This window comes from Pinus tabuliformis, chromosome 9 (genome assembly GCF_031772625.1).
Source record: "Pinus tabuliformis cultivar Carrire ecotype Pingquan chromosome 9, CPIR1, whole genome shotgun sequence".
Classification (NCBI taxonomy): Eukaryota; Viridiplantae; Streptophyta; class Pinopsida; order Pinales; family Pinaceae; genus Pinus; species Pinus tabuliformis.
This window is the reverse complement of record NC_142307.1, coordinates 421,472,411-421,486,321: the sequence shown is the minus strand read 5'-3', so window position 1 is coordinate 421,486,321 and position 13,911 is coordinate 421,472,411. Positions and strand designations below refer to the sequence as shown.

Here is a 13,911-nt window from a genome sequence, read left to right as displayed (position 1 = left end):
GGATCTCATACATGAATTTGGTGTCTGGGCCATGACTGTAGAATTGGATTATTTTAATTTATTATTATTTACAACTGAAATATTTTACTTGTTATCTGTGTCTTTACTTATATTTCATCCAGTTTGTCATTCTCATAATGACAGCTGATGACAAACTTGCCTTACATATCTAAGATTGGTATAGTTTCTATCGGCTGAGTACACTTATGTCATATCGAGTTGTATCTTTGATCCCTTTTTTTGAGCTGTGGTGATTTTCCCTCAAGTTTATGATGCTTTATGTAAAATTTGCAATCTGGTTCCTACAAATTCTCAATCTATGTTGGGATTTGACTTTTGTGTCAGAAATTTCTTTTCATTTCTCATGTGCATTTGAAAGTCATGTTTGTATACAATCATAGTATATAAAGAAAAAGTTGCAAATTGCCTTCAGGTCTTGCTGATTTAAATTAAAAAAATGAAAATGAAATGAAATTGTATTACTGCTAACTAATAACCAGAACAGGTCAATGGGACAGGAAAATATGACAAACAAATTAGCTGAGAGGGAAGTGCGGAAGGCATTTATGAGAGTCCAATGGACAAACCTAAAGCTAGAGGAACAATGAAAAAAACCCATACACATCATAGAAGTCAGCTATAAATTATAATATACCACCTCAAAGTAGTAGTGAGATGCATATGTTTATACCAAACTCCATCACTCACAAGATTATTGTTAAATTGGCAACTAGGGCCAAACTCCGTGTGGGTCATCTTATTTATGGCCGCTGATATTTTTATTGGATTCCTCTCACCGAGAGGTGTAGGATTGATCTAAAGATCATCCGATTCCGATAAGTATTCTTGGAGTTATGAATTTATTTGTATTATAAGAGATATTGTCAAGCCGGCCAGCACCCTATGTAGGCTCAGAAGCCCAATAGTCGTTCATCATCTACGTTCTAGTGTAAATATAGAGGACTTGAAATCATTTGAAAAACACATCCTCTTCATATGTGGTCTCCTCCTCTCCACGTCTTTGGGTTTTGGTGAAGGAGAGACACAATGAAGATACGCTGGCCCAAGGGTGATGCCCTAACTGTAGCAAGCCGCAGGCATATGACGATGATCTACGCAGCACACAGTCCCTAATACGCTGTCCAGAAGTCTTATACGCAGGCCCTAATCTACACAGTCAAGGGGGCTCCCATATACGCAGATCATGATGGAGACTTACACGCTGTTCATAATGGAGACATATACGCAGAAGACTTATGCGCTGTCTTTATTCGCTGGTCATTGTGAATGTTATACGCTGTTCTGGGTATACGCAGGACAGAGAGACTCCCTACACGCAGTGACTGTCATATGGGTTATATGCTGGTCATTGTGAATGATATACGCTGTTCTGGATATACGCAGGACAGAGAGACTCCCTACACGCAGTGACTGTCATATGGTGGAGCCACAGTCAAACGCAGTCATACGTTCTGGGCTATCAGCATACCTGAAGGAGATTTGATGAAGCCGCAGTCAAACGCGGCATTGTCAATGAATCTTTATACGCAGCAATAAAGACTCATTTATACGCAGTCATGGATGGAAACTCATACGCAGCCATGGAAACATTTATATGTGGATCATGGTGTCATCTATATACTGTCATGGAGACACCTTATACACAGTCATGAGACGTAACAGTCTCAGGCATACTTGTGAAGACGAGAGTCTTGAAGTGACACTCTTTGTCTCGACCTACAGTCGTAGTCCCGTCATAATTATGATGAGAAGGATATGCACGACATAGTGATCTCAGTCATAATAAAGGATGGCAAGAATGAATGGTCTAATATCATGATGCTACATAATCTACAGCAGGTGCAGTTGCAAGGCTTGAAGAATATGTAGAAACCATCTCTGTAATGAGCAGCATGATGATGAATGAGACAGCATGCTGATATGAGATAGCATGATGATGTATGATGCAGCATGATGGGCATGTTAGCATAATGGGCAGCATGATGATGATCATGCACATTAGCAAGGGCAGCATGATGATGAATGAAACAGTGGGCATGATAAATAATGAGCAGCATGATGATGAGAACAGGAGCAGCTCAGTCATCAAGGTTCAACACATGTGACAGTACAACATGGTGTCACACAGTTATGTGCAGCAAATGGACGAAAGGCAGCACTACGATAGGTGAAGCCGTCACCTTGGAGAATCAGTTGAAGCAGAATGTCTTCAACTGATCTCATCGTTATAGGAGATGATCTATGCTCAGATCTAGATAACTCAAAGTGTTGACTTCTGTTGTAAATGTACTATCTTTCTCTGCTGAACTTTGAAGAACATAAAAGAAGAATTGAACAAGGGTTTCCCCACATTGGTGTTTGTCCCTGGCCAGCGCCACATCTTGTGTCCTCTTGTCTTGGCTTGTCTTCTGCGATTTATATTTATGTTCTATCTGCAGTTTATTTTAATGCTGATGTGATTGCTAATCCGGAAAAGATATTGAGTTAAACTGTGAAAATTGAAATAAATTGCTCTAGCATAGAACATACCAAAAATTAACATGGTATCAGAGCTGAGGTGAAGACAATGCCCAAGCAAGAGTGAAAGAGCAATCACTGAAGACAGTTGGGACAAGACAAAAGGATCAATGGGATCATTATCCCTCTTCTCATTCACTAAGGGTGAAGTGGAAGCAGAGAATATTATCAGAATGGCACAGCGGAAGATCACTTCATTGGGAAGTTCAGATCTAAGGGTGGAAGGAAAGGCAGATGCCTTGGTTGCAATAAGTTCGGCCATCATGCAAAGGAGTGTCCGAATGGCAGAGACACATCTCTTGATGAAGATAACAATCATTCCAGGGACATCTTCAATGATCAAAGGAATGACTGATAATGCAGGTCATCAAGGAAATGGTTGACTCTTCAAAGAAAGCAAGGAACCCCAAAATCTCTTTTATGTACCTGATCGCAAGAAGAACCTGGTGTCCATCTCAGAAATGGAAGTCAAAGGTTTCAGGGTGGCACTCATCGATGGAAAGGTACGTGTTTGAAAATAGATTTTTCAAAGATGTTTTTGAGTTCAGGGTTGTATCAAGTTGCAGGAAGTCCATTAGGGACCATGTCCATTGACACATCACCGGAGGTCTGTGAGTCAGATGGTGACAGAGATGCCTGAATTCAAAAAGAGCATGAAAGTACATGTTTGAGATGTACCAAAGGAAAATATTAAAAGGGGACCATTCCCCTCATGTAGCAGGTCCACAGGTGTGGAACAACCCGAGGGGTTTGAGATTGATAATTAGGAATCTCACATATGCAGGTGGAAGAAAGCCCTCTATGGCTTGAAGCAAAACACCTCAGGCGTAGTATGAGAGGATCGATAGCTGTCTGATGAAGCTGAGATTCACTAGGAGTGAAACCGATCCAAACCATCCGAAGGTTGTGGATGATAGACCTCTCATACCAAGCACCCTCTGAGGACAACCTATTTCAAACAGGTGCAGACCCTCTCACTTGCAGAAGTAAGAGGGAGTTGGATTCCGGATGTGGAATGATAAACTGCAAACCTGTGACTACCTCGAGGATCTCAACTTTCAGAAGTTATATGGTAGTGATGTTGGACCAAATTTGGGAAATGCCTTTGAGTCTCATAAACTCATTCGCGTTGATGTTCTTGGTGAACTTCCGTCTGGACATATGTTTTGCAGTTAGCATGGTGAGCTCATATTTGGTTGAGCCTCATTGGATTGGTGCCAAGAATACTCTGAGATTGACTTCGAGTCAGTAAAGTATTGGTCTGGGACCAGTGGTAGGAGTTGTACTTGTACCTACTATGACATTAACTTCAGGTCGGTCGAGGATTGGTCTGGGACCAGTGGTAGGAGTTGTACTTGTACCTACTATGACACTAACTTCGGGTCGGTTGAGGATTGGTTTGGGACCAGTGGTAGGAGTTGTACTTGTACCTACTACGACACTAACTTCGGGTCGGTTGAGAATTGGTCTGGGACGAGTGGTACACACTCTGAGACTGACTTCGGGTCAGTGGAGAATAGGATGACACATTCTCAATCAATTCTTCTTCTTCATGGTTCAGCAAAGCAGAGCAGAGCCAGCAGAGCTAATCAGAGCCAACAGAGTTGAGTAGAGCTAGCAGAGCTGAGTAGAGCCAGCAGAGTAGTGCAGGGCACTAATGGTAGAGATAGTACAGTCGGACATATGGATCCGTAGATGGAGTTCTCCCTAGTTGAGAGGGAGTGTTAAATTGGCAACTAGGGCCAAACTCCATGTGGGTCATCTTATTTATGGCAGTTGATATTTTTATTGGATCCCTCTCACCGAGAGGTGTAGGATTGATCTAAAGATCATCCAATTCTGATAAGTATTCATGGAGTTATGAATTTATTTGTATTATAAGACATATTGTCAAGTCGGCCAGCATCCTATGTAGGCTCAGAAGCCCAATAGTCGTGTCTATTCATCATCTACATTTTAGTATAAATATAGAGGACTTGAAATCATTTGAAAAACACATCCTCTTCATGTGTGGTCTCCTCCTCTCTACGTCTTTGGGTTTTGGTGAAGGAGAGACACAATGACGATAAGCTGGCCCAAGGGTGATGCCCTAACCACAAGAAGCCGCAGGCATATGAGGATGATCTACGCAGCACACAGTCCCTAATAAGTTGTCCAGAAGTCTTATACGCAGGCCCTAATCTACGCAGTCAAGGGGGATCCCATATACGCAAATCATGATGGAGACTTATACGTTGTTCATAATGGAGACATATACACAGAAGACTTATGCACTGTCTTTATTCGCTGGTCATTGTGAATGTTATACGTTGTTCTGGATATACGCAGGACAAAGAGACTCCCTACACGCGGTGACTGTCATATGGGTTATACGTTGGTCATTGTGAATGATATACACTGCTCTGGATATACGTAGGAGAGAGAGACTCCCTAGACGCAGTGATTGTCATATGGTGTAGCCACAATCAAACGCAGTCATACGTTCTGGGCTATCAGCATACCTGAAGGAGATTTGATGAAGCCGCAGTGGAAGAGCCGCAGTCAAACGCAGCATTGTCAATGAATCTTTATACGCAGCAATAAAGACTCATTTATATGCAGTCATGGATGGAAACTCATACACAGCCATGGAAACATTTATATGTGGATCATGGTGTCATCTATATACTGTCATGGAGACACCTTATACACAGTCATGAAGATACGTTGTCATGGAGACATAACAGTCTCAGGCATACTTGTGAAGACAAGAGTCTTGAAGTGACACTCTTTGTCTCGACCTATAGTCATAGTCCCATCATAATTATGATGAGAAGGATATGCACGACATAGTGATCTCAATCATAATAAAGGATGGCAAGAATGAACGGTCTAATATCATGATGCTACATAATCTACAACAGGTGCAGTTGCAAGGCTTGAAGAATATGTAGAAACCATCTCTGTAATGAGCAACATGATGATGAATGACACAGCTTGTTGATATGAGACAGCATGATGATGTATGATGCAGCATGATGGGCATGTTAGCATAATGGGCAGCATGATGATGATGATGCACATTAGCAAGGGTAGCATGATGATGAATGAAACAGTGGGCATGATAAATAATGAGTAGCATGATGATGAGAGCAGGAGCAGCTCAGTCATCAAGGTTCAACACATGTGACAGTACAACATGGTGTCACACAGTTATGTGCAGCAAATGGACGAAAGGCAACACTACGATAGGTGAAGCCATCACCTTGGAGAATTAGTTGAAGCATAATGTCTTCAACTGATCTCATCGTTATAGGAGATGATCTATGCTCAGATCTAGATAAGTCAAAGTGTTGACTTCTGTTGTAAATGTACTATCTCTCTCTCTGCTGAACTTTGAAGAACATAAAAGAAGAATTGATCAAGGGTTTCCCCACATTGAGGTTTGTCCGTGGCTAGCGCCACATCTTGTGTCCTCTTGTCTTCGCTTGACTTCTGCGATTTATATTTATGTTCTATTTGCAGTTTACTTTAATGTTGATGTGATTGCTAATCCGAAAAGATATTGAGTTAAACTGTGAAAATTGAAATAAATTGCTCTAGCATAGAACATACCTAAAATTAACTATTTTGTTTTTATGAATTGTTATATTGTCTATTTGCTAAGTGTACGTATGTTATAAAGCACTATATCAATGATCCTTGTTCTGGCTTGTGATGATTTCTTCTCAAGTTTGCCTTGCTTGACATGAATTATACAGTTCAATTCCTACAAGCTCTCAACCTATCTTGGGGTTTGATTTTTATGCCAAATCTTGTTTTAGTTTCTCATGTACATGTGGAGACTTTAAGTGACTTTCTGAAAAAATTTCGAAGCAAAATCTCACAAGGAGACTCCTAGACACGTCCTCGCATTTCCCATATGCTATACAATGTAAACCCATTGATGCTGATTGTGGCACCTGACCCAATAAGGGCATCAAGTGAAGCACACAATAGAGGCAGCGAGCCTGGTGGATTGACCCTAAGACGTCATGCATGAAGCTCAAAGTCCTCAACCCCTCAAGCTAGCCCACTAGGCTAGTGACTTGCAATCTAAGTTAGAGATGTATACATTTATTATTTCAATCAATTACTCGAGTGGAAAGATTTGCCAAGGACCATTTGAAATTATATTTTGTTGCCTGGTTTCCTCATCTTCTAAATAAATAAATATGCAGAAAATCGATTATGAGCATGCGTTAGAGTGACCCATGTGAAAATTCGAGAATCCCTGAATCACTACTGCAGCAAACTGATATTACTTCTCCTACTTGTTAATCTATGCATGTTATTTATTGTGTTCTACTGTAAATATCAAAGTAAATACAACTGCAGCCTTCACAACTTTAAATAATATGCAGAAACAAGAATCCGAACAAGAAAGAAATAACACACACAAATGACACCATTGTTTTTGGACAAATGTCCCCGGAAGAACCCAATGCAGGAAAACCGGTGCAGCGGCTGAGGGTTTGTATTATTATGTAGTAGTTTTTGAATACAATCTTTAGATGCCTTACTAGCTATCCGATACAGAGAATCTCACTGACAGAGAGATGAGTGAGATATACCTCACACTATCACTGGCGATCCAGTACTGATCCAGCCACTAGATGGCTAGCCCCTAGCTGCCTCTGCACAATTTCCGTGCAATCACTGCGTTGCTCTGCATCACAACTTCTAGGAACTGCATCACTCCTTTAGGCTGATCGATTTGCCTCTGGAACTTCGACTTTCTGCCCTTTTGGTCTCACACCTCGGCTTCTGGCTTTGGAACTCGATTCTCCAACAAATTTTGGATCTCCTCTCAGGCTTTGCGCTGCGTCATTGTGGCCCTACATTGCCCAATGTGGCTCTGCGCTGCCTCTTCTGAATCTCTCTCTACCTCCTCTGTAATGTATCCCCGGATTAGGAAATCTTCCTCCCGAAACTATCCCTACCCCTCACTGCAAGAAATCACCTAGATCACTTCTCCGGCAACTATTGTGTTGCTCTCTTCAAAAATCGATCTCTTGATCTCTCACTCAGTGTGTTTTCCAAATGGCAATCTTCTCGTTGAGTAACCAACGACCTAGATCAGATTATAATCAATGTCTCAGATCATTTTTGCTTGATCCTTGTCTTCTTCTAGAAGTTTCACCCCCAGTTTAATTAAATACTAAGTTGCACAAAACGGGGAAACGGGTACGAGTTTCCGAAACGGGAAGCGATACGAAACGCGAATATATATATATATATAGATAGAAAATATTTAAATATATATATGTGTGTGTGTGTGTGTGTGTGCAATCATAAAGTATAAATGATACATTATAATTTATTACACTTAAACATTAAGATTTAATTTACATCACATTTACTCATGAATGATCACATAATGAAAATAAAAATATCGGAATATCCAAAAGCAACCTTTATTAGATATCCAAATCTCAAAATCAACCTTTATTTATATTAATATATGAGGCTGCAAGTACAATAAAGACTATAAGGCTGCAAGAGAGAGATCCAAATTAGGATTTTCTGCATCCACATCCCATTCTTTAGAAGGACCATTGTTGTATTGGGAGTCTCCTCCTACATAGTCGAACGACCTTAGTGCTCTTGATTAAATACACGTTTCATACCCTAGTACCCTACATGATCTTGATTATTGGGAGTTTCCCCTGCATAGAGGGCTTGGTTTTCTTGATTAAATACAAGTTCCATACCCTAGTACATGATAAAATCCAATGGAAACATTGCAATCCCCCCAATCCTGAAATCCTGAAGAACAAATAAGTCTGCTGGATTTTGAGTGAGATCTAAAATTCTACTTTCTCCATATGAAATCCAATGAGGGCAAAACCACTCTCAAACATCCTGAGTCATTTCATGGTAATGTTAAAAATTTAAGTAAAAGGATGAAAATGAAAAATAAAGGAGAATATCACTTTTAATTTAAGAATTTAACATTACCATGAACTGCATATCAACACTAGGGAAAAAATTTACTTTTATAACTTTAGACACCCATCTAGAAAATTAAAAAACAAATTTGAAAAAAAAAAATTAGAAAAAACACAATTCAATTAGGAAACGCGGGCTGTACGGCCGGGAAACGCGTTTCCGGCCGTACTGCCACGTTTCCGTTTCGGGAAACGTGGCAGTACGGCCGGAAACGCGTTTCCTGGCCGTACCAAACGCGTTTTCGCGTTTCGTCCCAGTTTCCAGCCGGAAACGGGCCCCCCCCCACATTTCCTGCAACATAGATTAAATACCCTTTAATTATTTTAATTTCCTAAGTTTAGACTTAGGCATCCATTAAAAATAATTAATTATTTTAATAAAACCTTCTCCGGGTGGAATTTCCCAAAACGATTTCTAGGTATTTTGGAATACATGTGTCCTAGCCTCCTTGCAAATTTTGAGGCTTAGAGCACATCTGATGCTACCAAAAATCAACACTCCCTCTTAGCGAGGAATGTGCTCTAGTAATGCAACCTGCTAAAGCATCACCCTTCTTTGTAACATCTCCCTCTGCGCTGCTGATGTCTAACATCACTGCCCACCAAGTTACTACGCAAATGCTGCATTTGTGTTGCTACTGGCCCTACCACTGCCAATAGTACATCTGCACTGCAACCCTCTCCAACTGCTGCTCTTGCCTTCTGCAACAACTGCAACGGAAAAACATCCAAAACACTGAACAAGTATTAAGCATTATGCATTTGTCGCTCGAGTTCTCACTGCTGCTAGTCTCTGCGCTGACCCTTTGAAGCCTCTGTGTTGCTGCTGACATTGCACTGTGCCAACTGCACTGCTGCCAAATCTAGCTCTGCGCTACTCAGATTCTTGCGCTCCTAGCCACTGCAACTGTCATTCTGACACTCCTCTACACCAATTGACCCTAGTCCATCCTGCTACTTCTAATATGGGCTCCTGTAGCAAGGTATTGATCCAAGAGGTGGACTCCTCAAAGATCCTGCCCATCTACAGTTCTTTCGAACTACAATACTAGATCACCCCACCTCTCCCTTGGAGGTATCTGGGAAATCATGGCAAACTTCACTTCCTTGATCTTAGCGGTTGTAGCCTGCGAATCATGTTTCTCGTCCTTGTCCTTCTTCTTGAGAGGACATTGTGTAGCATAGTGACCAAATTCACCACACTGGAAACATTTGATCTTTGAGATGTCCTTCTTCCGCCTTCGCTGCTCCTGCTACCTCTTTGATGCAAGGGATGCATTCTCCTCCTCCTTGGGCTTCGTCCCACTGTTGTTGTTGCCATCAAGTTTGCACTTGACTAAGTCTCGCCTCATCTCTTCTTGCTGAAGAGCGGCCCACATCCCTTCCCAATCCGACAATTTCTCTCTGCCCAGGATACTCTAGACAAATACTTGCCATTCTTCTGAGGCTGAATTCAGGGCCAACCTCACCATCTTTGTAGGCTAAGGTGATGATCCTATAACTTCCAATTGATCTCGGACTTCTTGAAGCTTCGATAGGAACAGATCAATGTGTTCCCCCTTCTGCATCTTCGTAGATCTTATTTTCTCATCCAAGTACATCTTCCGCTGCTCGAACGATCCCTGATACAACGTAGCCAAGGCATCCCACATCTCCTTGGCAGTGCCTTTGCCAACAATGTGACATACAACATGATCCCTCACTCCATCGAGGATCCTTGTACTTCTTGAGTGGATTCGCATATGCAGGTTCAGTTACCACACTATCGACATAGGTTTTGAGATTATGCTCATCCAGAAGGGAAGAGATCCTAGCCTTCCAGATCACATAGTTGGATGCTTCGTCCAACCGATCTTGATCTCTCAGCCCATTAGCTGCCATCTCTGCCAACAAAATGTCGAACTACCTCCTCTCTCCTTTGCGCTGCTACTGGGCTGACCTATGCACTCCCTACTGGAGTTAGTAGATCTGCTCCTCTCTATTGCTGCTCAGCAAATGAGAAATTGAATTCCCTGGCTAGGAATAGTGTTCCACGAGGGCGCGTCCCCCAGGGTCGGGTGCACGCACCCCTCGCACCCCATGCACTCGGGATGGGGAGTCTACTGGGGTACATTTCCCTACGCACTCTTGGGTAGTCTTGGGGAGACGCAAGGGGGTGCATTTCCATAGTGTGGGGGATGAGACTCCCCAAAAGAGGTGCGTCTGGGCATCCCCCCTCAAAATGCTAGTATCTAGTATATAGTATATAGTAATATACTAGTATGTTTTGCTTTCAATTTAGATTCTAGAATGATGAATGATAAATTTAATTTTTAAATCAATGTAGATTGTAGAATGATGAATGATATGGGCCAATGTATGTCATTATTTAATTCAATTATGAATTTAAATTTTGTGTGGATCAAATTTCAATTTTCAATGTATTGGTATCCATATTACTATTAGTCTATTTAATATTTATGCTTTCATTATTGAACAATGAATATGAACTTATATATATATATATATATATATATATATATATATACCCCGACATTCCCCGCACCGGAGTCTTGGTGGAACATTGGCTAGGAATTCTCTGAGGAGAAAATTCCCTCAAGTAGTGTTTCCTTCCCTCTTTTGATGTTTTCTGCCCCAACAACTGCTGCAGAAAACTGTGTCTCACCAGAAAACTGCTCTGCGCTGAAGCTTTTGCTGCGCTGCTCCCTCTGTCGCTGATAAATCTTGATCTGGAAATCTTACCTCTCTGTCAACTCACTTAGAGAGATATTTTCCTTGAGAATCTTACCCTCCTAGCTTGGACTGCACAATCCCTTTGGAGATTTGATCTGCTGCCTACGCAACACTTCAATCTCCCTCATTCTCTTCAACGCTAGAATCTTCCGGTCTACTCTCTTGCTTCACCTGCATTTTGATACCATGTGAAAATTTGAGAATCCCCGAATCACTACTGCAGCAAATTGATATTACTTCTCCTACTTGTTAATCCATGCAAGTTATTTACTGTGTTCTACTGTAAATATCGAAGTAAATACAATTGCAACCTTCACAACTTTAAATAATATGCGGAAACAAGAATCTGAACAAGAACGAAATAACACACACAAATGACACCATTGTTTTTGGACAAATGTCCCGGGAAAAGCAAATGCGGGAAAACCAGTGCAGTGGCTGAGGGTTTGTATTATTATGAAGTAGTTTCTGAATACAATCTTTGGATGCCTTACTGGCTATCCGATACAGAGAATCATGATTGATAGAGAGATGAGTGAGATATACCTCACACTATCGCTGGCGATCCAATACTGATCCAACCACTGAATGGCTAGCCCCTAGCTGCCTCTGCGCAATCACTACGCTGCTCTATGTCACAACTTTTAGGAACTGTGCCACTCTGCCCTTCCCGTCTCATGCCTCTACATCTGGCTCTGGAACTTGATTCTCTAGCAAATTTCGGATCTCCTCTCAGGCTCTGCGTTGCCTCAGCATGGCCCTACATTGCCCAGCGTGGCTCTACACTGCCTCTTCTGGATCTCTCTCTGCCTCCTCTGCAATGTATCCCCGGATCAGGAAATCTTCCTCTGGAAATTATCCCTGCCCCTCACTGCAAGAAATCACCTCGATCACTTCTCCGGCAACTGCTGCGTTGCTCTCTTCAGAAATCGATCTCTTGATCTCTCACTCGATGTGTTTTCCAAATGCCCATCAAGCCTCTTCTTATAATCTTCTCGTTGAGTAACCAACAGCCCAGATTAGATTCTAATCAATGGCTCAAATCATTTTGGCTTGATCCTCGTCTTCTTCTAGAAGTTTCACCCCCAATTTAATTAATACCCTTTAATTATTTTAATTTCCCAAGTTTAAACTTCGGCATCCATTAAAAAAATTAATTTTTTTAATAAAACCTTCTCTGGGTGGAATTTCCTAAAATGATTTCTGAGTATTTTGGAATACATGTGTCCTAGCCTCCTTGCAAATTTTGAGGCTTAGAGCACATCCGATGCTACCAGAAATCAACAACCCATTGCTAACTGTAGTTGGTTTGGTATTCTTTTGGAATGTTCAGGTAAATCTGAAGAATGCAAATCTCGAAGGTGCACTTGTCACAGGCAATACGTCTTTTAAGGGATCAAATATTACTGGTGCTGGTAAGAAGTGAATGTGGATTTAGTATTTACTGAATTTACTATCAATTATCATATGGCATCCCATAGTCAATTACTTAATACATTACAGCTATTGGTTGGGTTCTGAAGGCTTTCAATTTATGTAGATTTTACCGATGTGCCTCTGCGGGATGACCAACGCCAATATCTTTGCAATATTGCTGATGGGTAATATAACTTCTCTCACTCTACATCTCTAAATTAAAGTGGAAAATTTTCAATTTCAATATTTAATGAACACATACTAGTTTGAAAAAAATGAAGAAAAACTCTATGCTCCAACTATGCAGAATTGGTTTTGCAGGGTAAATCTTACAACCGGTAATGCAACTCGAGACACACTGCTGTGTTAAGTTTGGTTCTCTTTATTGGCAGTAAGGACACCAGTTGCTGCAAACTTACCAATGGCAGTTGAATTAACTTGTGTTTGTAATGGCATATGCTAGCTTCAATTGGAAAGTGAGCTAATATATCGCTTCCTTGCTGCCACAATATTTGTATTTGTTTATATGTATGTATATGTGTGGCAGCTATATCTGTGGTTGTCTGTGTCTACTGGATTTTGATCCTTGGTTGCAAATTTGAGTTAATTTTTCTGATGAAATTTTTTGAATACTCTGAAGTGTAGTCCATTTTTCTAGGTGAAACTTTTTGAATACTCTAAAGAGCGATGTCATCTTTATCTTTAGGCAGAATTGGTCAATACAGTCTCCTAACTGCAGTTGATTTAATGTTTTCACAAATGTGATGTAGAGTTCCACTCAAATCTTGAAGACGCCTTGGTGCCCTTGGCAAGTATGATATAATGCCATCTTTTTTGATCCATGACTCCTTTGCTGTGTTCTTGAATATCAAATGAAACATTCAGATAAACTATATTACTGCCATTTTACAAATATATGGAAGTCCATGATGCTGAAGAAATGTTTCACACATATATCTGAATGAATTTATGTCTGATATGAATGTGAGACTGGTCATACATTACAGTCAAGGAATGCAATTGCGTACATCCTTTTGGTAGCTTCTCAGAATTTCGTAGATTTAAAGACGAAATAAAATAGAACAGGGAAAATAGTTGAGAGTAAAATTGGAAGGTCATGAAAATAAGGCTCCAAAAAGAGGCTGAAAATTCTGGTCATTTTCAAAAGGTCAATGATCCTCCCAGAGCTATTAAGCATCAGAAACAAACCATTTAAAATAATGGAATCATGAAGATTTGGAAACAGAAAAAATAT

The 13,911-nt window shown here is 40.8% G+C and overlaps 1 protein-coding gene across 3 annotated transcripts in view; it reads left to right on the top strand.

Moving 5' to 3' along the window:
* The window catches only part of LOC149148943 (thylakoid lumenal 15 kDa protein 1, chloroplastic-like), a 208,113-nt gene extending 194,617 nt beyond the window's left edge, over positions 1 to 13,496 (top strand). For 2 of the 3 annotated variants that reach the window (XM_089440243.1, XM_089440242.1), the window contains exons 6-8: positions 12,574 to 12,655; positions 12,781 to 12,841; positions 12,978 to 13,496. In XM_089440243.1, the coding sequence (XP_089296369.1) occupies positions 12,574 to 12,655; positions 12,781 to 12,841; positions 12,978 to 13,026 (192 nt within the window). In that variant the 3' untranslated portion in view covers positions 13,027 to 13,496. The remainder of the gene's footprint in view (positions 1 to 12,573; positions 12,656 to 12,780; positions 12,842 to 12,977) is intronic. The other variant, XM_089440244.1, reaches the window with a different exon arrangement.
* The last annotated feature ends 415 nt before the right edge of the window (positions 13,497 to 13,911 follow it).